The following is a 24,557-nucleotide window of genomic DNA, read 5'->3' on the forward strand; positions in this document are numbered from 1 at the left end:
GCTAGTCCAAATAGCGCATACATATCTGAAGCAAAGTGTCTGAATAGCACACAAATAGATTCACCGCAAAGTGCACATACATGCATAATATTAGCAAAAGAAATAGTGAATAGTTTAAATTGATATCACTCATTCCTGAGATAACCAATGTTGTGAGACTGGGCGCAACCCTGCTATAACATAACACACAAGAACTATCACGACAAATAGCTTTCAGACCCACACAATGCCCGCTGAACATGATAAACTGAAAGCACAGAGGGACGAAGTCCATCCATATAATATACATTTTACCTGAGTTGACAAGCTCCCATAATACATAAACATTGCACAGGCAGTCAACTTAAAACTTTGTTTTTTAATGTCATTTGAAAAAAATATGAACAGACATATGATAGTGAATTGACGGAATACAGATGACTGTCCTGTAAGACTCTGTTGACCAAGTAACATAGTGTCCCAGACTGTTACCGCCCTGCAGCACAAATTCAGATGTCACTGACCCTCAACATAGGGCCACAGATTGACCTTGTCCTCCAGTCAATATGTCTCAGACTCACTACAGTGGAGCATAAGGTAGGTTTGCTGTCACCTGTAACATTAGGACATAAACTGTCAGCCTTTTCTCACATCCTTGAGATCGATCTAAGTATGTCACACCCCAGTAATCTCACACTGTCTGTCCTATCATCCTAGAGCCAACTACTCTTAAGCTGTAACAGAGTCCCCTTGTCCTGTTGCCCAGTGTCACTGTCTCTCACTGCCAGAGATAATATCCGTGACTGTCTCTGCCCTATACCCTGGGACGCCCAGACTGCCACTGTCACACATGATGTGGTTACAAACTGTTCAGGTACTGCCACTGCTCTGTTGTCTAGTATTATAGGATGCCACAGGCCAGTGCTTGGGCCAATGAATGCCGCCGCATTGTCGAATACCATGGAATGCAACTGCTCTGTTACCGAGGACATCGGCTATCAGTGCTCTGCGGCTTGGATCACAGAATATCATTGGTCATTGACTGGGGTCACAGAATGTCAATAATCTTTGGACATGGGACGATGAATGACACTGTCCAGTTAGTTGGGATGATACAATGCCACTGGCTCATTCTCTGGGTAGCTGAGTGTCTCTGTCCTGTTGCTTGTACATCCACTTTGTCAAGGACCATGGTTCAGGGATGACAGTACAATAGTGTCTTGTTAGCAGGTATCACAGAATGGCCCTGGCCTATTGGCTGGTTCACATAATGTCATTATTATGTTCTTTCGGTTCAGGAAATTACACCATTCTGTTGTCTGTGATCAGAGAATGTAAGATACCCATTTCATGGGGTCTCGAATTTCCAGTGCATTGCTGTCTGCAGTTAGGCTATTCCATTCTCGTAAAGACTGGGATAAAAATATGCCACAGACCTTTTGACTGGGATCACACAATGCCTTTTCTTTACAGTCAGAGGTTGTCACGGTTCTGTTGCCTGTAATTGCATCATGTGATTGTCCAAATGACTAGGATCATAATGTTCCTGTCTTTTTTACTGATATCATAACGTCACTGTCTTGTTGTTTTGGACCACAAAACAATGCCTGTCTTGTTGCCTGGGATCACAGAAATGTTACATACCTGTTGCTTTTGGTTATACAGTGTAACTTTCCTATTAGTTGGTCTGAGAAATAAAGACTGTCCTGTTGCTTCGTGTTACAGGTTATCACTCCTGTTACCTGGTGTCACAGAGCACAATGACCCTTAAATGCAGCATTATACTAACACTGCCCTGCAGCCTGTAGTCACAGACCCACATTCTTGCAATCGAGGGCACACTCTCTTACTGTCTTGGAGCGAAGAAAAATGTGTCTCTTGAACATGTTGTGAGCAGTATGGCTTGTCAAAGTCCAGATTGGAGTCCAGTTAAGCATAGGTGCATTAACAATCAGTTAACCCACTGACTCTGAGTGAGTGCAGTGCTAAGAATGTCCTTCACACCGGGCAAAGAACACTATACATGATTTGCAGTGCTTAGATGGTCTAGGCCGGGGCCCTCGGTAGAAATGTGAGTGTGTGGGCTGCATTGTTGAGATGGCCATTCTTTCGGGATGTACGAAGTATGCATTTTTGGTGGTGAACGGGAGATTTCTTATTGTGGGTGGTGTACCAATGTACACGAATTGCAGTGCTCGGATGGTCACTCGTACTGGGTGTATGAGAGTTTGCACAAGTTGCAGGTCTGGGATGCTCACTCACTCTGTGGGTCAATGAGAGCTTGCGTGAATTTATATGGCAACAAACATATGACAGCAAATAAGAACTTCCAGACCAGTCATTTTTCCTGTATCCTTTCAATTATGGACCATTTACCCTACACAGTCTCTATCTTACCCTGGCTTAATCATTGTTTTTTTTCCCAGCCATATGTACTAGCATGCTTTTCTTGAACTCGCTCCCCTCTGACTTTTGCATCTTTCTTTTTGCAATCTTCAGTCTCGGATTGTGACTTTAACTCCTAGAAGTACTTTCTGCTGAAAAATATTTGCTGCTTGTGCTATTTGAAAGTCCCCATCACAATCCCTAGCCTTCTGGTTCTCTGTTGCGTTTGAATTGTTAAACCGATCCTCGTATGACTTATATGATTTAAACCATTCACCATTCTGGGGTCCTTTGAGGCCTCATCCCTACCCTGTAATGCTTCTTATGATTTATGGGGCTTGAAAGCCTTGCACGTGAATGCACTGACGATAACTTATCAGCGCCCAGAGCTCTATTTAGAACAAAATAGTTCCTAATTTCGGTTTTCTAGGTCCATATAGATCGTCGACTGTATTGCAGATCTTTGTACCAACTGCACGTAGATTCCATTGTCTACCAGTTCTTATAAAATATCACTCTAGATTGCATTGACGAGCATCAGACCTATATCGAGCCATATGGAGCCCCATTTCTTATCAGGTTTTCTGTGTGGAGGGTTTTCAACGGCCTTGTAAAAGGCTAAGTACATCACTTCCACCGTCTCCTTTAGACTGCTTCTGTCACTGCCTACTCAAAGAACTTTAATAGATTTGCCTATTACCGCTTGTGAAACAATGCTATTGTAGATCACCTAATACACTAATTTCAAGGTATTATACTATTCTTTCTTTGATCAGAAAGAGCAAAGATCTTTGATCAGGGATTTTGTTGCTTGGCATGCTGTTGTCCCCCTTTTCCTTAGACCCCTGTTTTAAGTAGAGGGACAAATTCCTCCTTCCAAGATGCTCCAGTTTTTTTGCCTCAAATGGTTGATTGAACAGTGCTCTTAATGATGTTAGTACCTCGTCCCTAACCTTTCTGGTCCTTCTGCCTTATACCACGTTTGCATTCAAGCTGCATCAGGACTCTTTATTTTGTAAAAAGGCTGTACTCCACCCCCCTCCATTGAGTCAGTATGCGATACTCCGACCTTAAAGAACAGCAAACGTTTTAAGACCTTGTTATAGGATCGAGTGGAATCACTTGCCAAGAACTAATATATGTAACTGTATTATTTGATGTGCATCTTAGAAGATCAACACAAGATTTCAGATGCTCTGATCCTGGAATATAGAAATGCAGAAACGAATTATAATAATCTGAGAGACTGGGTGAGGAATCAGCCAACCAGGCTTCAGAATAAAGTGTGAATATCCTATCCCGAGCCTGGGAACTGTGGGGAGTTACATCTCATTTGGCAGTTGGTCTCATTTGTCAATCGTGTATTCTAGAGCCAGTCGTTTATATTCAATGTGCAAAGTTTATCTTTTACATTTTGTAGTGGCATTGCTAAAAATCCCAAACTAACGTTTCCCAGGGGAGTTGTTCGACGCCTTTCAGTCTCTACAGGTTTCTAGTCCACTCACTGCTGAAAGCAACAATGAGTTGATGTGCGCTTTTGGCATGATTTGGTAATGGCAAAATAACAATGCCTAATAATATTCTTAATGGGTACCTGAAGCTGTTTCACAGTACTCCTTTGAATGGGAAGTCCAAATGGGATTGCAGACCTTGTTGTGACTATAATCACAGAGGAGCTCCACAGTGTGTGGAGAAGGGAACAAGAGGCGTGGGGTTCTAGGAGCTAGCAGCCTCCACTATAAAATGTTTACCACAAAGAGCTGCTCCTAGTGTGATGACCCAAATGCGGTTACAAGAGCATTGTGAGTGTAGACATCTCACAAAAAGTGACGGACTGGTCTCACACACCACCTGGTGTCATGCTTCATCATCGGCCAATCCTCGCCCTCTAAAAACTTCGTTTGATAGAGGGCGGGCATACACCTGACGACAGGGATGCACTTCTAAATTACTAAGTGGGGGCCCGTGATAGTGTGAGTGAGGTTAAAAATCATTATCGCTATCAGAAGTTCTGTTTTAATGTGACTAATAACTATATGATATTAAAAGCATTGGACGGTGAATGGGATAGTTAGTGTCCCCTAGCCGTCTCGTGAGTGGTCAACATGTTTCTGCCGTGTCGGCCCAAGTGGGTCCAAGGCATTCATCAGGACCTAAGTGTTCAAGGGGCTCCGTTCTTACCAACTGGTGGCAAGAAGCTACCACTGCGCGGGTATGGCAAAGGCCACTCTCCACTTCCTAAATGGCTTCCAAATGTCAAGCCCTAATTGCAAGAACTACTTGCCCCATGGGGGGGAGGGGAAAATCCTGTTATCCGCTTGTCACAGGAAAGTTTCCCTCATGCGTCCTAGGCAGCTGCTCCCGGTCCTCCCAAAAGCCTTGTTGTGACTATCCTAGGCATCAGTTTGCACCCGGAAATTTTTTGATAACTTTCAGGCTCTGTCGTGAGCTTGCGCGCGATGCCCTCAGTCGTTCCTGGAGCCATAAAGCACCACCATTAAAGTACTGACATCAGCTATTTTTTTTCAGAGCAATCCATGCGACTTGGAGCTCTTTAACTTTCCTCAGGATGATTATCATTATTCTACGAATACTTAGTTACTTTATCCTAATAGGTGCCGTTTTCTTTATTATGTTGCCGCCGCCGCCGAAACTATCTGAATTCAAGCCGTGTCAAGACTACGAGGGTTGGATGTACATCACAGAACCTCATTTCATGTGCCTTGGAATCGACCATGACTTGACGCCTGCGAATTCTGCCAAAAAATGCATTTCATGTCACTCAGAAAAGAGAAGCAAAGATGTTCGTGGCCAAAGTGCGGCATAAAAATCGGGGACATCATAAATGTCGTAAAAGATCAAAATCTTCATCACCTCATTCTTTCAAGAAATCGAAAAAAAACACAAGAAAAAAGAGAAGGCACAAGTCCAGATGTAAGTCTTCAAGAAGCAAGTCACCGAGGCCTTCAACTTCACCCCTTCCATCATCAGAGGAATGGCAGAAGAAAACAACATGCCCTACCCCTTCTCCCCTCCACCTCTTCCTCATCCTCTTCCCCAACCACTAAAAGGACACATTCTAGTTCTGCATTACCGGAACACACGTTACCTGTTGGAGGATGGGTATCTTCTTTTCCACAAGCATGAAGGGCCATCACTTCAGACCTTTGGGTCTTACAAATTGTAGAAACGTGGTATGACCTACCTGTCCAGTAATCACCACCTCCCATCCCTCTCCGACCAGATGCAGTTACATAGATCCTCTTCAGACTCACAAGTCTGATATTTGCCATTTTGCTTTCTCGCTGGCCCAGCTAAGTTTCACAGTGACTACTGTAAAAGGTTAGTTGGTAGCCTTAAGCTCTTTTTTTTATTTCTACCTGATTGACCTTCTCTCTTTAAGTTTCCAATTGTTTCGATTCCGCAAAGGGCTCACAAACAAGTACCCTCCTACTCCATTTATTGTAGCACAATGGAGTCTTAATTCGGTTCTTACTTTCTTTTTGTGTCTCCCATTTGAATCTTTCATAGTTGTCCCTTGCGGTTATTAATATTCTGGACTATCTTCCTATTAGCTATCATGTCAGCCAGATGGGTAAGTGAACGTCAGATGCTTAGTTTAAAGTCTCCATTCACCACCTTCTTCCCTGACACACTGGTAGTATGATCAGGGCTGCCTTCCTGCCTAAAGTATTCACTCCCTTCCAATTAGATCCCTCCCTTCCATCATCCTTCCCACATTCCACCATCCTCCATATCCTACCAAAGAGGAGGAAAGACTTAATCGACTTGATCTCAAGAGAACGGTCAGCATCAACGTGTTACAGGACACCTGAATTCATGCTGGGTGATCTGCTGTTTGTGGGCTGTGCTGGAAAAATGAAAGGCAAAGCAGTCCACAAAAGGAGAATACCACGGTGGATTATCCTGTGCATTAATATCGGCTATGCCATGGAGCATGAGGAGCCTCTAGAAGGTATTGGGGCTCATTCTACCACAGCCAAATCTTCTACTTCAGTGCTAGCGAGAGGAGTGCCTGTGACGGATATCTGCAAAGCAGCAGCTTGGTCTCCCACTTCACACTTTTGTGAAAGACTATTGTCTGTATTCTGAAATGAGGCGGGATTTTTTATTTGCTTGTTCATTCAGTTCTTCAGATTGTTTTGGTACAGGCAACCATGCCTCCACTGCCAAGTGGGGAACTGCTTGGGCAATCTATTCAAGAGGTGAGGAATCTTCAGGTATAAGTATCCATCAGAGGAACAAGTTACTTAACTTTGGTAATGCTTTTCCTAGTGGATCCTATGTCTATGTGCTACCATATATGGATGGCGTCCTCTTTCCCAGTCTACATGCAGATTCCTCACCAACCCATTCACCTCCCCATTGCATGTCTGTGTCTACCAATCGTTCTTTAGCTTTCTATTCTTCATATTACTGAAAATGTCACCTATATAAATGAGAGGTTGGATCATCTGTTCTCCTTGAAGGCCTGATAAAAAATGAATGTTAATTGATGTCAGCACGTTGGTAGGGGCGCTTTAGGGCTCCTTTAACGTCACAGGGCACTGTGTGCAAGCTAGTGATGGAGCCCGTGCCCCCTACTGGCGTGGGAGAGTTATTGAAAAGTTTCCAGATCCAGACTGATGCCTGGGATATTCAAAAGTTGAGGAATCTGCAGATAGATGTAGTATCCACCAGAAAAAGCATTACCTGAGGTAAGTAACTTGTTCTTCAATGTTAAAGGCCCTGAAAAGTTAGCAGCTGACCTCCATTACCAACATTCCAATATTTCATGGCAGTCAGACTCTAAGGTCACTTAGGAGTGGAGATGACCTGCTGGAAAATTTCTTCTCTGGGTAGATGAATGATACAACATTCACCTCTAGTTCTGAATCCTGTAAACTAGGCTAGGGTCTGTCCCATACAAAACTGGCGATTTTCGGTTACAGCATCCAAACTTTAGCTCTTTTGCTATGTTTTCTCTCATTGTTTTTTCCTTTGCAAGAAACAGCCCAGTTGGTTTTGCTTGTTCACTTTGACAAAACGTCAGCATCCTTCGTTGATCCACTCTGATTTAGCCTCAATCTTCCTGCATGTACACCAGTTTCTGTTCTAATTTCCATCTAGTTTACCTGTCCATTTAGATTTCTTTTTTTTGTTGGGTCATTGGGGTATATATTTGTTATGCTACTCTAGCACTCTCCTCTCAACTCTCCTCTCGACTAAAGTCTTCTCTCAACTCTTCTCTCAACTCTCCTCTCCTCAACTTAACTCTAATTTTCTATGTGATACAGTGCTTAGCTTCAAGATATAGATGCCTTCTTGCAAAAACCTTACAGTTCGAAGTCAATGTCATAGCATACAAACTGTGACACTAGATTGTAATAACTGTCCCTTAACCCATGATGAGAAACATTTTGTAAACATCAAACAAAAGTATTGATTCAAGAATTCTCCTTTTCTATTGCGCTTCCAAAGTCTGCTTTTGTATGTCTCTATTTTACCCCATACCTGAAAAAAACCTTTTGATTCACTGCTTTAAGAAAATTGGTAATTTCCTCATCTATTTGTCCATGTGCTCGTCCCCCACTAACCCCTGCTAAAATGTATTTCTGTTCACACTGGCCATGGTGCTTCATTGCACATTTGAAATATTGACTTTTAATCTTTACCACCTTTTTATTCTTGCAACTTGTTTCAATAAATTGACTATTATGATGGTTTTTCCTCTTTCTTGCATGTACATGCCTAGCATACACGTTCGATAACTCCTCCTCTGGCTTCGTTTATGTTCACACATACTTGTTATGCATCATCGTGACTCACCCTGTTAAGAGGACATACTTTGTAAAATCTTCATCTTTGCAAAATTGACTCTCTTGCGCTATCAGGGATTTGAATGAATAGGCGCTTACTTTGCCACTCTTCTCAGCTTGAAACACATTGGTGGTTACTGGAATCTAGACCCTCCCATCCTTTATCATTTGTGTCCCTGTTTTTAAGACCCGAGTCCAAGACTTGGTACTTGTTAGTGGGTACTGCTGTTTGAAAAGCAGCCATGTGTCAAGTCTGTGCCATCGCTGCGCCCATCTGCAGATGCAGATCCAGCTAACATATGACAAATACAATTGAAGTTATTGGATGGTCAGTGCATCAGAGTGCATGGTTTGTAGTACTGGCATGGCCACTTACCTTGTGTCTATGAATATGCCACTGGGTTGCATTGCTCAAAAGATCCCATGCAATGGCTGTATAAGGCTGTGCATAGGTTGCAAGGCTTGTGTGATGACTTATCATGAGCGTAAACAAGCATCAATGGGTGATATGACATACATTGCGGGCATGGGTAAGCATTTTATGTCAGGATTTGCATGTGCTTGTGTTGGATATAGTGCTTGGATAATCCCTTACTATGAGATTGTGGGAGTGTGCAGCCCCTGTATGAACACTTGCCAGAAATTTATTAGCGTACATGGTTACAGTCATGGGTAATCACTTACCATGAAGGTGCATAAGTTGCAGTGGTTCGATGGTCACTTACCATGACTGTAGGAATGCAGCTGAATTGTGAAACTTCATGGAGTGTAGTCCTTGGATGATCACTTACCGTCAGAATGAGCTGTATCGGTTGCAGTTGCTGACTGATCACTTACCAGGAGTATATGAGAGTGGACAGGGGTTGCAGTTTGTGTGTTATCACTTATAGAGATGTATGAGGGTGTGAATGGGTTATAGTGTTTGGGTGATTATGCGTATGAAAGTATGCATGGGTTGCAGTGCTGGGATTCAGTTAGTGCTGGGTACCCTGAGGGAGGATGGGAATGTTGAGATGGAGACAAGTTATATGTATTCAAGTCCAGCCCTTTTATGCGAGATCCATGCAGTAGGAAATCCTCACAAGTGTCTATTGCTTACTGATGAACAGTTTATCATAAATATAGATATATATATTTATATCGCATTTAATATTATTACTATTAATAATGGTATATAACATTAAAAAAGCAGACAATATTGCACCCCAATAATGGGATAAGGGGGTTCTCCATGCACGTTCATGCACCTGTCTCCATATGGAGGCATGCGAGTCCCGGCTGCTCTTTTCGTCCAACTGCAGGAGTTGGGGTGGTCCTGCACTTCCTATCCAATGTACAAACGGCCTGTTGCACCTCTGCATGGCCATTGTGGAAGCTTCTGCTCACCCCGAGAGAGGCAGAATGAGTGTGAGGGTCGGAGGTGAGGTTGGAGTTCGGTAGGGCATCACAGGAGGCTGATGATTCCAGAAGAAAAGTTTGATGATGCCCTGTTGGTTCCAGCCTTCTGTTGCAAAGTTTGTGGGAATCTCCTTCAAGTGCTCACCTCTGCTACTTCATGCCACTGCGTAAGACCTGGTTAGCTGCGATCAGCATTACGCTAATGATGAAGGCGATGGCAAATGCACAGATTAAGCTCTTCCGTACACAGGTCTGTCGGATTGCCTGGTTTGGAGAAGCTGAGTGAATAAAAAAGCAGATGGAGGGAACAGGAGAACGATGTAGGGGTGTGCAGAAAGATGGTTGAAGAAAATGAAGAAAGGTTTAGATCAGTGATGAAGGGTGGAATGATTGTGAAAATGAACAGAGTTCGGAAAGTCAAAGTATTAAAGTGGAAGGGATAGGAATAACATAATGAGGAAGAAAAACCGAAAGTATGAAGAGAATGAGATTGTGTGGAAAATCAGGAGAAATACAGGAAAAGATTGTAATGTGGAGATGTGGTGCACAATGGAAGTAGACAGAAATGATCAGGTAGTAATGTAAAGATGTGGAGCAGTAGAAAAGGAAGGAAAATATTGTGAAGACGTAAAGATGTATGTATTGGCAGGAAGTGGGAAAGATGGTGAAGTTGAATGAGACAGCAGGAGGAAAGTACAGAAGGATGATAGATTGGACGCATACAGCAGGAGTGAAGACAAATGTTGATGGGGAAAATAGAGGTACAGTACATTTGATGCATAATTTAAAGGTTGGTGACACAATTGTGGAAAGATGGTTCAGGTAAGACGTAGTGCAGGACAAAAGCAGGAAAGAAATGTAAGGGGAAATAGAAGAGAACAGCAGAAGATAAAAATCCTGGTTAGTTGGATCTCCTTATGTGTACTCACACACAACATCTCAGTGTTATGGAACTTTCTTACATCTTTGAAAACTTTGAAAAACAGAACTCTTTGTAATTCCTCATGCTAAAAATCATTTAGAAAGTAGATAATTTCACACTCGTCCAAAAAACAAGCGAAATCGAAACTCTGACATCTTTAAAACCCAGGCCGACATACCAAGGCAAGTTGAGACCTAACTGCCATTGCCATGCTAGATGAAAGCATACCATTGCTGTTTCCTGTCTTCAAAATCCAAGAATATTATTACATTGCCTATGCTTGATCAGAGGCAACTAATTTGCCTCTCTTATCTGTTATGGGGATGCAGATAACATTCTCATGCAGGACCCATGGACATTTAATGGACATCGCAAACTAGTGTTGTTGAAGGGCATTTACAATTAGAGGCATACACGTCAGGGTAGTAGATAGCTAATTACCCTCAAAGATCAATGTGCGAGTGGAACGGATGCAGATGAGAATGAACGGGGAGAGTAGTGCGAGTGTGCAGGTTTGATGAATGCCCCCCCCCCAATTGCTTACTGATAAGTACAGTGATGCCTTTTAAGTATCCTTCATTGGCTCTTGTAATATTGCACCTAACTAAATGTTGGCCTTGGAATCTTAAGTGTTGTGCACACGATGTCTCTGTACCAATGTCTGTTGTATTGTTTGTTGTAAAAAACATCAAAAACAAAGTAAAAAAAAAAAAGATTAATGTGGGATTGCAGGAATCTGGGCTTTGTCAGGTCAGTGGACACCAAGTGCGCCCAAGCAATCAGATTTAGGTGGAGATTGGCCTGTTATTAATTCAGTGAACTGTTTAATGGTTCTCAGTGGCAATTGTTGATAGAGAAAACTCGCTGACATTCAGTGAGCTTCAAAAAACAATTGTGGTTGGACATAATGCTCTACCATGCAAAGACTCCCTGTGGCCAGATTTAATATTACCACTTGAATCTCAGCATGGAATTCCTGCAATTACTAGTTAAACCCCTTGGAAGGAAGAATATCTGCGCAGACCCAGATTTCTACATTTTAATACCTCTTCCTAGAGGGTTAACACATACATTTACCACCTACCCTAAGCAGGTGGTACATATGTGTGTGTGAGACTGATGGGAGGTGGAGGAAGGAAAGATGATCAAGACAGTGGTAGTGGTGGTGGTGGTGGAAAGGGGAAAAAGTGTCATAGGTGGGGAGAACATTGCGTACTATGCCCTTGCCATAGCATAGAAGGTCTGGTTGCAGTTTTATTCCAGGCCTTATGGGATTTTACCAGCTGTTTCTTATGGCTTGTGAAATCGAGTTTAATGGTCCTGCACCCGAAAAAACAGGGCATAGGAATACTGGGTAATACTGGGTAAGTCATTATAAGACTGAATGGAGAGCACATATGATACCATTTTGAACTTCAGCTTCCTGTGGAAAGAGAAAATGTTTTTTTGCTAAACAAGCAACATGACTCTGTAACCAAGGGTTAAGGTGCCTACAAAATGTGAACGGGTATTCATTTGACTTTTGGATTCAACTGTAAATCGCAAAATGCATGCACAAACAAAAAATATTGAATATGTCCAAACAATCAATACTTCGAAAACAGGCCTCTGTACAGTGGTCATCTAGCATACTCTTTCCAGTAATAAATCCTATACGTAATGAATATGTACATGCTTATTCCCCCACTTTCCGTTATAGGCTGGGACAAGCATCCGTAGGTTTAGTGAGTTTAGCCTCAACTAATATTGCAATGGATGGATGCAATGTGAATGGATTCAAATTACTGAGATGATGCGATTTACGAATTCTCCACAGTTGAAATCTACTATTTTGGTTAATGTGTATGTGTCTTTGGGGAATATGAATTATACAAATAATCAGGTAGCTAAACTAGAGGAAGATTTGTGTAACTTATTGACACATTCCTCACAGAGTTTATTTATATTTACGGGTGATTTTAACACCACATTATACCAAAATGATGTGGAAGGAATGGTCACTGACTAAGGTATACCTCAAACTTTATTTAATCATACATAAAGCTCAAGCTTTGACAGGAACGGGAGATTTCAAGAAGATATTCCAGCAAAAAGAACGTTTAGATTTGGGAAACAGAATTGCCCTATTGATTACGTTGATGTTGCTGTATGGCACTTTGACCTAGTGTTTGATTTTAGGGTATTATACGAGACTGAGAGTGACCACTTTCCCTTAAGTGTGCTTTTGAGACCAGTAATTGGTAAGGGTATTTTAAGAGGTGTAGTCCAACTTAAAGATAAACAAATTGAGTTATTCGCCCAATTACAAACTTGTATTTAAATTGATGATGAATATAGGAAGACATATGCCGTTAACATTAGGAGATACTATAGGGGAAAAAAAGAGCAAGATAGTTTGATACTCACTGAAAATCATTTAAAAGGAGATTGAGTAAAATTAGACCAGGGAAAGATGGGCCTTTAGATAGTTATCCAATGAGTGAGTACGATAGAAAAAAAAATAGAATTTAGGTCAATAATTAAGCATAAAAGTACATTTTATGAAGAAAAGTGGAAGTAGATGACAAAGGTGATCCAGTCTCAAAATGTTAAAAAGTTCTGGATGTGAGTACAAGATTGTGCAGACTTGGCTATCCTAAAAATAAACTGTGTGGTTCCTGAAGTCAAGTGATTAGAGTTCCTTGAACAGAGACATTGTAATGAGGTCACTGACCGTTTCATTATTAGGTATACATTTGATGAGGATTTTCTAAATAGCATATCGATAAATAAGATTACTGAAACGATTATCACTTTGAGGTTGACCACGGCTGCTGGCCCAGACAATTTGCCCTCCTTCACTATTGAGGTAAGTAGTGACTGGTGGGCTTCACTATTTAATCATGTATTTAGGTTAGTAGTGGTTAACTTCAGGAACCATGTCTGCAAGCTGGAAGGGGGCAGTCATAAAATCCATATTCAAAAAGAGGGGGGGGGGGGTCCTCATGATCCTTTGAGTTATAGTTGAGTTATAGCCTTTTTTAATGCGAGTCTAAAAGTGTTCTCCAAATTATTACTGAACGATCTAGAAGAAAGCTTAGACATTATGGATCTTATACGGACATGGCAAGGTGGTTTTAAAAAAGGCCATTGAAGGGGTGAGTAACCTTTTTTGCTGCTCTGTTGATTTCAAAGCTGCATTTGATTTGGTAAATCTTGATATACTGTGGGAGCATTTGAAGAACGTGGGTGTCGATTTAGAGATATTAGAGATATGGGTGAAAGACAAAGGAAAATCACTGACTGCTCACCAATGTACTCCGTAGGTGAGGCCCCCTCCAATTCTCTGTGCGCTCGCGGTTGCGGGCACAAAGAATCCTGACAGCTGCTGCCGGAGGTGTGTGTGCGGATTCCCCCCCAGGAGTGACATCTTTATTGGGGACACCCGTTGTTGTTTTGTATAGCGGCTGGCCGGCCGCAAAGATGTCCCGCTGCTGTTTTGTATAGCGGCTGGTCCGGCCGCAAAGATGTCCCGCTGCTCTAAATAGCGGATTCTTTGTGCCCGCAACCGCGAGCACACACAGAATTGGAGGGGGCCTCACCTACGGAGTACATTGGTGAGCAGTCAGTGATTTTCCTTTGACTTTCACCCACTGGGGATGATGACTTTCAAGTAGATATCCCACTGAGGATTAATTTTAATGGGGGCAGCAACACCCACTTGGGTTTGGATGGAACCGCAGTCATCGCTGGTATATGGACTACAATTACCACAATGCCTTGCCTGTTGCCGCCCATTGGGGCGGGACTGTGTTAATTGAATAAAGGTGTTCCTAAACTTCATGCTGCCTCTGTTGTCAATGCAAGCCAGTGAACAAGGGCTTACGGCTTGAAACGCGTTTGGCATTTGCATTTGGAACCTGAGGTGTTTTGCTGACAGCTGCTGCCGGAGGTGTGTGTGCGGATTCCCCCCCAGGAGTGACATCTTTATTGGGGACACCCGTTGTTGTTATATATATATATATATATTCACTTAAAAAAACATAGGTTTCACACAGGTTATAGTTAGGTGGACATTTCACTCGTAAAAAAACAATGAAATTCCCCCGTTATAGTTAGTTCAGATAACTATAACTCGCGCGCCCGTAATCCACTGCTCATGACGTCACATATTACATCACTCATGACATGGTCAGTGGCATCACTCATGACATCATCCTTGTGATAGAGTGGCGGTCGCGCGAGTTATAGTTATCTGAACGAACTATAACGGGGGAATTTCATTGGCTTTTTACGAGTGAAATGTCCACCTAACTATAACCTGTGTGAAACCTATGGTTTTTTAAGTGAATTTGCAAGGTTTTTTAAATGCTAATTCCTAACTATAACGTGTGTGAAACCTATGGTTTTTTAAGTGAATTTGTACGTTTTTTTAAATGCTAAGTTATGTATTTATTAATATATATATATTTTTTTAAGGTTTTTCACCGTGTGCGCAACGTGCGCTTCACGCACCGTGCGCGCGCTTTGGGCACACGGTGCGGTTCGCGCACCGTGCGCGTGCGTTGGGCAACACGGTGCGCAGCGCACACCGTGCACTGTGCGCGCACCCCGCGATTTTTTATAAAAAAAAAATAAAATGTTTAGTTCACCCATGGGGGTCATTCTGTGACCCCCTGACAAAGGCTAGGGGGTCAGGAACTCTCTTCCCTGCCCCCTTTTCACATTTTCCACCTTTTTTCCCCCTTTCCTTTTCAGTGCGAGAGACAAAATGGCGGCCGACACTTCCTGGTTTCGACCGATTCGAATGTTGACTGATATCTAACAACCAATCAGATTTTCGCTCGCGCACGGCACCGTGCGCGCACGTGCGCACGGAGCGTGCGTTTAGATATTTATATGCTTTTAAATGCTATTTTCTCAGGAAATACTGAACAGATTGACACCAGACCTGCAAAAGGCACTTCCCTGACCCGAGGACTACTTCTCTGCCCAATTTCAAGTAATTCTGTTCAGCCGTTCGGGCTGTACCTTCGACTAAAGGTCCTATGGAAAAATGCATGGGGAAAACGCGTTTTGGGACCCCCTTTTTTCTCGGCCCCCGCTTGACGAATCACCCTGAGACTTTCAGGGTAGGAGCTGAGCGGAGCGCCCCATTAGTTTTGAAAATTTCGCGAAGATTGGTCAACCAGCGCCAAAGTTATTCAAAATAGAATTTTGAGATTTCCTATGGAAACACGGTCCTAACTATAACTATCTACTGGCGACCGCCAGTAGATAATATATATATATTATATATATATATATATATATATATATCAGAGTTGCCTCTTATCTTTGCAGATGTGTGCATTCTGACCTAAAATGGGAGGTCAGCAGGTCCCCTGCCTGCTAAATGCTGATGACTTGGTAATTATGAATGTTAGGCCATTCGGGTTACAAAAGAAGCTAGAGTCTTTAGCTAAATACTGTAATAAGAAAAGGTTGGTAATTAAGAAGGATAAAACCGAGACCCTGGTCTTAAAAAAGTGTAAACATCATTGGTTCATTAATAGTGTCAGGGTAGGGGGTGTCACCTCCTACAGGTATCTTGGCCTCCTTTTTTGTTCAAACTTAGAGTGAAACTCCCATTTGAACTATATGAAACAAGAGCACTTCCTTGTGTTCTTGGGTTATGGAGGTTTAACAGGGTCTGTGGTGGTTAGGATATGACTCCTGTGTTAAAAGCCTTTAAGGTAATGCTTCAAAGAAAATTTCTCTACGGTATAGAGATCTTTTGTATGAGCGGATTTTATGAATGAAATAGGTTGAAAGGCCAACGTCTTGCAAGACTGCTATGTATCCCTGAATCGTCCATGGTTCAAGCAATTAGGATAGAAATGAAGCTTGTTTCATAGTTTTATTTCTCTATGAAACTTGTTTAAGAATTTAGAACAGACTTTAATGGATGGTGAGGACAAAAAGTCAAATTGTTGTTAAAAGGAGGTTTTAAATAGTGATCTCCTGTGGGCTGCAAATGTTCAAAAGTTTTTAAAGAATTTGTAAGCTTTGCTCTCTTTACACTCTCCCAATCAATCAATCAATCAATCAGGGGAATTGTAGCGAGGGTCTCAAGGTGCTGGGGTGGGTTAAGCAACTCCGATCAGTGGAAGAGCCAGGTCTTGAGTGTCTTCCTGAAGATGTTCAGGGAGGGGGCGCGTCTGATGTCGATCGGGAGCTCGTTCCCGGTCTTGGCTGGGATGTAGGAGAATACTTTTCCACCTGTTCTGGTTCTACGGATGTGTTGGGTTTTGGTAAGGGTGAGGTCGGCAGAGCGGAGGTTTCTCTTGGGCAGGTGGAAGGAGATTCTCTCGTTGAGGTATTGGGGTCCGGTGTTGTGGAATCATTTTTAGGCGTGGGTGAGTATCTTGAAAGTAACTCTCTTCTTGACGGGGAGCCAGTGGAGGTTCCGCAGGTGTTGGGTGATATGTCAGTGTCGAGGGATGCCGAATACGAGTCTGGCTGCGGTGTCCTGTATGGTCTGGAGCTTGAGTAGCAGAGACTTGTTGATCCTGGCATAGAGGGCGTTTCCGTAGTCGAGTGCACGGGTGAAGGTGTATCGTGTTTTGGGGTTGATCCATTTGATTGGCTTTCGGAGGATGCGGAGGGTGTTGAAGCAGCTGGATGCGACAGCGTTGAACTGTCGGGTCATGGAGAGGGAGGAGTCGAGTGTGATGCCGAGGTTCTGGGCCGTGGTTAGTGGGGGTGGGAAGGCTGCCTTGGGCTGTTGGCCACCAGGTGTCGTCCCATGCAGAGGGGGAGGGTCTGAGGATGAGGACCTCTGTCTTCTCCGAGTTGAGCTTCAGGCAGTTGCTGGTCATCCAGGATGCGACGTACTTCATTCCTTCCTGGAAGTGGAGCCTGGTGGTGGCGGGGTCCTTGGTGAGGGAGAGGATGAGCTGAGTGTCATCGGCTTAGGATAATATGCTGAGTCCGTGCTGTCTGACGATGGTGGCGAGGGGGGCCATGTAGACGTTGAAAATTGTGGGGCTGAGTGATGACCCTTGGAGTGCTCCTCTGTCCGGTCTTCTTGGGGTACTCCGCAGTCTGGTCTTCTCAGTGACTTTGGCTGCGTATGGGAGGAGGGAGATGGAACGGTAGTTCTTGAGGTCTGTGGGATCTGCTGAGGGCTTCTTGAGCACGTTTCCAGCCGTCAGGAAAGATGCCGGTCTTGAAGGTGGCATTGATGGTGCGTTGTAGTTCTGGAGCGATGGCGGCTCTGTGGAAGATGTGCGGCGGGCAGGGGTCCATGGGGGCACCTGAGTGGATGCCTTTCATGGTTGAAATTGTGACTTCGGTGGTGACAGGGGTCCAGGAGGAAATGGTGGTCTGGCTGGTGTTGCTGGAAAGGGGAGTGGTTTCGGAGTCGGGTGTCTGGTCATTGAAGTTGTCGTAGAGCCTCTTGATTTTCGCTAGCGGGCTTGGCGAATTCCTGGATGATGCTGAAGAGTTCCTTGGAGTTTCTAGCGTTGGTGAGGATCTTGTTTAGGATGAAGGCCCTTTTGGTGGATCTGATGCGATGGTGCTATTCTGTCATGGCATTCTTGTAGGTGGTGCGGTCTTCTGCGTTTTCCGGTTTTCTTCTTGAGACGTCTGTAGGTGCGTCTAGACTCTTGAAGGTCAGCAGTGAACCAGGTGGCATTCCTGGGGCGCTGTCTTTCTGGGTTACGTAGGGGTGCGAGCTTGCCTGCGCAGTTGGAGATCCATCTGTGGAGTTCTTTGGCTGCGAGGTTGGCGACGGTCGTGGGGTTGGGGGCGTCGTGGCTGAGGGTGGAGATGAGCTGATCCTCAGTGACTTTGCTCCAGTTCCTTTGTGGAGGGCGTGGTGCAGGTTTGAGCAGCGTGTGTTTGTTGATGTGGAAGTGTATGCAGTGGTGGTCCGTCCATGAGGGTTGGGTGGTGTGGCTGAAGTGGATGTTGTTACTTCCTGCGAAGATGGGGTTGAGGGTGTGTCCTGCCTTGTGGGTAGGCGTGGTGACAAGCTGCTTTAGTCCGATATTTGCGAGGTTGTCCAGCAGGGGGGTGGAGTTGGGCATGTCGAGGTGGAAGTTCAGGTCTCCGACGAGTATATAGTCCATGGAGGAGATGGTGTGGGATGTGATGAGGTCAGCGATGGCGGTGGCGAACGAAGCGCGGGGTCCGTAGACGAGGGTGCCGCGAAGTGTGGTTCTAGGGCTGGTCTGGACCTGGAAGTGAGGTGTTCGGTGGTGGAGAAGAAGTTGCTGGAGGTGGAGAGTTGGAGGGAGCGCTTGTGTGTCCTCAAGTCCTCCTCCTGGGCGGTTGGGGCAGCACAGTAAAATACAGAACCAGAACCTGAACAGCAGAGCTAGCACAATCACGGACCTGGGCAGCAGTGGCCTAGAACACCTCCCAGTAGGGAGTGAGACGGAGTCAGCAGCAGGTACAGCGGAACGGATCTGCTGGGGAGACAGCAGGTCTCAGACCAGAGGTCAGAGGTCCAGCTATAGAATCGCCCTTAAAAATGTCATGGATGGACGTGAACATGTAAATGAAGATGTTATCTAGAGAAGAAGACTATAGGTATCTAGGTACGAAAATATCAGTTATCCACTTAATGGAATCAAGGCATAGTGAGTATTTATAATTATATCCTTACACTATTGGTCTACTGGATCCTGGCTTGCAAAATACTATTTTTAAATGTAGACCGGGTATCATATGGTATTACATCACCCAATGTGAATTTTAGAGTAAGTGCATTTTGCAACTGTGGTTTAAATATTGAAAGGTACTAGTGTGCACATTTGATTGGATTTTAGGCTTAATGTTGGAGAAAGGCGTTGATTTTTAAAGCCTGTTTTATTGAAATATAATAGGAACACACGTTATGTAGCTTTAAGGTTTTTATGTTCTATGTGCACATTAGATATAATAATTGCAGTTGATATTTTAGTACTGTTGTTTTAACTAGTGGATTTAAAATGTGTGTGTTTTATCTTTTTAATGCTATGACTTAAGCCTTTGGTTATGTCTATATATGGAATAGTTTAATGGACTGCGTTCCTAAAAAACTTATTTTGATACTCTACTCTCTAATAAATAGGTGGGATCATTCCTTTGTTGATTCATTTGACAGGGAATGGGTTTTTAGTGCCCAGTAGCATATGAATGTTGGAAAGAGGTAGCATGGCAATATTTTTCTTAGCATGTTTGTTTCTAGTAAAATCTACATGCTAAAATGTCAATTATCTCTAAGCATGGACTTTAACAGGAGACTCTGCATGCAGATGTTGAGGATGGAAGAGAGAACCTTGGGTAACAGTGAGATGAATTAGAAGTGAGGGGTATTTGATGAGGAAAGGGAAAAATGTTATGAAATAGCAAACATTTTTAGTTGAATAGTGCCAGATGGAGTTAGTGTGTCCATATAAGATCAATGTACATCACAATAACTTTCCAAATCTGGGCGATCAATGTAAAGCAAGATTACACCATTCCATTGCTGGCATAATATTATAGAGTATGGCCATTGGACAAATAATGAAATCCTCAGAATGAACCAGTAGTATAATACTTATGGGACTCTAGTGTACCTTTAATGAGAGCTGCAGCACTCTAGAAGAAGATGCTGTCGCCATATAAGAACAATGAACACACCAGCAAGTGCTAAGGGTAGGATGTCAATATTCTGCCCCTAAGAAGTTAACACACCTATGGCAAATATTAAAAAGACAGAGCTCAGGAGTGGGTATAGTTATTTAGATGTCATTGTTGTTTGCAAGTGTAACTAATCGAATAATCATGTACGCTATAAAATATGTATATGTAATATATACCATCTGAAGGACATTCTGAAGGCCTAATGCTCTCATTATAAGTTCCCTGGATTTTGGTGTGGGGATAACAGATGGCCATACACTATCCCCACACCTAAATCTGATGATTGAGTTGTTTCCAGGGAATGAGGACTAACACATGGATAACATGCAGATCTGGTAATATTGGGTGCAAATCATTGTTCTTTTCCCCATTTCGGAGAAAATTGAACACCCAAATCCGCATCCACGTACCAACTCCTCGGAAGGTAAATGAAATAATTAACGGTAACCATCATTACTGTGAATCAAAGCCCTCCTTGTTATAATTCTCACATAGTTGAGGAGTCCCACCAACCAGACAGGACTTTGTGTAAGCAAAGAAGAAAAAGGATGCTAGTCCAATTTGTATTACTACTGTAAGGCACAATGATACACTTCCCCTCCCACCTCCTGTTTATTCTCAAGCAGAAATCAATCTCCTAAGAGGTGCAAATAAAGGGAGGTGGGAAGGAAATGGACTGGAACGAGGACTGTGATTCAGTGTAATGAATATTACTGGTAAGTAATTATTTCATTACCCATCGTCCGTCCTCCTCGTCCCAATCTTCACATAGTTCAGGATATACCAAGCATAATCATTTGCATCAACACCAATTTGGATGCTTAAATTAAACGATATTTTAATCACATATATGACAATTTATTTATTGCTGTGTTAATGACACCTGAACCAACATTCTTTTCAAAAGACTGCACTAAATGTAGTCGATAATGATTCAGAAAGGTCTGTGGAGTCGACCATTGGCCGCCTTGCAGGTCTACAACAAGGATGCACCCACTGCCTCAGCCCATTCAGCTAAAATAGATCTTGTTGATCGGCCTTCCACATTCTGTGGGTGCTCAGTGTTTGTTGATCTAGAAGCCTGCAATATAGCCTCTTTCACCCACCTGCTTATGGTAGGAGCTGGGACCTTTTTCTTTATGTTGGCCATCCCAAACTAAATAGACAAACAATTGGAAATTCTGAAAGATTTTGTTCTCTATAAATATGTTAATAAGCATCTCACATACAGGGAGAAAGCAATGTCAGTACCTGAAGAGGATTGTAATTCTGGAAGGACTAACTCCTGAAACAATGATATTAAGAATTGACCTTTGGGCTATATTTAGGGTCTAGGTTCATAACCACCCTGTCGGGGGAACAAACTTAGATAAGGATAAGAGACTACCACGGTGGTTGCCTCACTCATTCTCCTAGCAGAAGGATTGCCAGTAGAAACACCACTTTTGATGATAACGGAAATCTTGCCTACTCTAAAGGCTCACATGGAGCTTCCTGGAGTCCCTTCAACAATGCTGACCAATCCCAGTTCGGTACCAGAATGTGATAAGTATACCTTCCTAACCTAAAAATCTTAAAAAGATGGCTAAGGGTGATTTTTTTTCCTGCAAAACCGTCAGAAAACTGCTAAACACCCTGATTCCTGCCCACTAAGTCACTAGATTGGCAGGAGACAAACATTTGAGGAACCCATCTCTTAAGAATTCTAGAATTTTAAATGTATCTATTCACTTCGGGGCTTCAGCTCTCCCCTTGCACTTTGACTGAAAAGAATGTCTGCACATTTTCTATGAACTAAAGTGAACAGTCTTCTTGACTCCTCAATGCCTTTGGTCACCAGCCTGGAGCAACCTAAATGTTCTTTGTTCATTTGTTGGCCCGATGTCTGCTGCGTCAGCAAAATGCTTTCTGAACACAGTATGTAGCTGCGCATTGAAGGTGGCAATAAGAAAAAAATATATATATATATATTTATATATAAAACAGCAACCTAAATGTTCTTATCTTTTCTTTTCAACTTGATGCTGGTCAGGTTTAATTGCCTTGGGAAATTGAAGTGGACAAGGGTCGAGTGCAAGATGAAAAGGATCCTCGAGAGCCATTTGCATAGTATGGGGGAACCAGGGATGTCTTGGCCAAAATAGAGCTACAAGAAGACCACCAACTTATCTTCTTGAATTAGTGCAGCACCCATGGGAGGAGAGGAATCGGAGCAAAGCCATACAATAACTGGTCTAGCCACACCACTGGTAGGGTGTCCACTGCATATGCATGAAGGTACCATGTCTCCAATCAAAATTGTGGAAGCATTGTGTCTCCCAGAGATGCAAAGAGATCTATCATGTGGTGCCCAAACTGACTGCATATCTGTTGGAAGTAAAGGAGAGATAATATGGAACTTCAACGAAGAAGGCATGTTGTGACTCAGAGAATCTGCTGGAAAATGTGCCTTACCAGGATGTATACTGCCCCCAGTTCCAACAGATGTTGCTTTGCTGAGGATAACATGCTTTTCGATAGATTATGGAGAAGCCAACACTTTGTTCCTGTCTGGCAATATATATTACAACTTGCCACCTGGTTGTCCGTCCTTACCAAATTCACCCACTCCAATTGAGATTGAAAAGCTTGGATTGTTTGCCATATTGCTACAAGTTCCCTCCAATTGGACACATAATTCCTTTGCATGGGTGACCATTAGCCGCTTACCTCCTGATCCAGATATACATAGCCTCCAACCTCAAAGGTTGGCATTGGTTGTTAACAGATGTTGGGGAAGGTAGGTGAAAAGGGATTCCTTTAGTTGGACTGGTGTACGACCATTATCCTGGTTGACTGGAATCATGTATTCAAAATCTTGAGATGTGTGATCCCATCAACTCAAGAGGTGAATGACCAGGGGTTTCAGGTGAAAACAAGCCCAATGGACTAATGCAGCGACCACTGCCATGAAACCCTGAAACTTTAGCCAAATCTGAGCCTGACCCTGCTGCTGCCACGTAAGGTGACACAGGTTTAACTGGAGAGATATGATTCTTTTCTGCTCCCCACTTCAGTGTTGAAGACCGCTCCTATAAAAGTTACTTCCTGTGGTGGTAATTGTGTCTTCATCTGGTTGATGATTTGATGTAAATGCTGAAGAAAGCTGCCAACCGTATTCACATTCTGCTGCGGACTAGAAAAGGAGGAAGCTCACAAACGCCAATCTTCAAGAAAGGTAAAAATAGATATCTCCTTCAACGGTAGTGCTGCGACCACTAGTGCTAGTACCTTTGTGAAAACAATGGGTGAAGTGCAATGGCTGAACGAGATTGCTTGAAATTGGTTGTGGTTGTCTCAAACCTCAGGTACTTGTGACTGTGTGGATCAATGGGGACATGAAAGAAGGTGTCCTGTAGTTCCAGGGTTGCTAAGAGGTCACCACTTGAAATCAGTAGGATTATGGTTTGGAGTGTTACCATTCTGAAAGTCTCTAGAGACATAAAGGTGTTTAGTTCCTGGAGGTCACAAACTGGTCGAAAAGTGTTGCCTTGTTTTGGACCTCAAAACAATGGGATAATACTCCTGTTGGCTCTGTGGAACATGCACCACCACACTATTGAAAATTAGCTCCTGAATGCCTTGTTACATGGAGTCTCTTAATGGGTCTTTCGGCAATGGTGTACATTTGAACCACGTTGTTGGGGGTTCTTGCTTCAATTGTAAGAGGTAGTGCCTTTTTATAACTGAGAGGAACCAAGAATCCTTACTATCACTTCCCGACAGTTGATGGAAAAAACCTTGTAGCCTTCCTCCCACTTTATTATAGTAATTTTTGCTGCTTTTAGTTTTGAGAGGTCTTTATCTGTGATTTGCTCGCCAATTTAGGGCCCGGCCTCAGGTCGAGCATGAAAAATATTTTTGCTTTCCTTTGAGATTGCATTATCTGCTTTTGAAAATTGTTTTTTTCCCCTGAAAAAAAGCTTGAATGGCCTCAAGATTTTTTTCTTGTCAGCAGAATTCTGTATCATGTCATTTAGCTTCCTCGCTGAACCGCTGCTCCTGCAGAGGAGACGACTGGCCAGAGATTATCGAATGAAATATCCAACAAAAACTGGGCCATAAATTCCTTGTAAGCCAGTAGAAGCCATTGACAAGAGTACTCTGTTCACTATTGTTGTCTGCAGATACTGTTCCTTAAATATTTCAGTGTGTACATTTTATTTTTTTTAAAACGAGGAATTGACGCCTTGTCTACATCTTTCCACTCCTTGACAATTATGTTCCCTATCACATCATGGAGTAGCAGATTATCAGCAGGAGTGTTGTACTGTGCGTAATATTCATCCTCTTCCTGATGTGTTTGTTCAAAACCCAGTACATCCCTAATGAGGGCTTTTATTTCGCGAAGAAATGTCCCTTGAACATAGCGTCCC

At 43.0% G+C, this 24,557-nt stretch overlaps 1 protein-coding gene across 1 annotated transcript in view; it reads right to left on the reverse strand.

Moving 5' to 3' along the window:
* Window positions 1-368: 368 nt before the first annotated feature.
* CABP7 (calcium binding protein 7) overlaps window positions 369-24,557 on the reverse strand; it is a 643,042-nt gene continuing 618,853 nt past the window's right edge. The window contains exon 5 of the mRNA XM_085633488.1: window positions 369-9,859. Coding sequence (XP_085489614.1) covers window positions 9,732-9,859 — 128 coding nt within the window. The 3' untranslated portion in view covers window positions 369-9,731. The remainder of the gene's footprint in view (window positions 9,860-24,557) is intronic.

The sequence above is a fragment of the Triturus cristatus genome, chromosome 11 (assembly GCF_964204655.1).
Source record: "Triturus cristatus chromosome 11, aTriCri1.1, whole genome shotgun sequence".
Classification (NCBI taxonomy): Eukaryota; Metazoa; Chordata; class Amphibia; order Caudata; family Salamandridae; genus Triturus; species Triturus cristatus.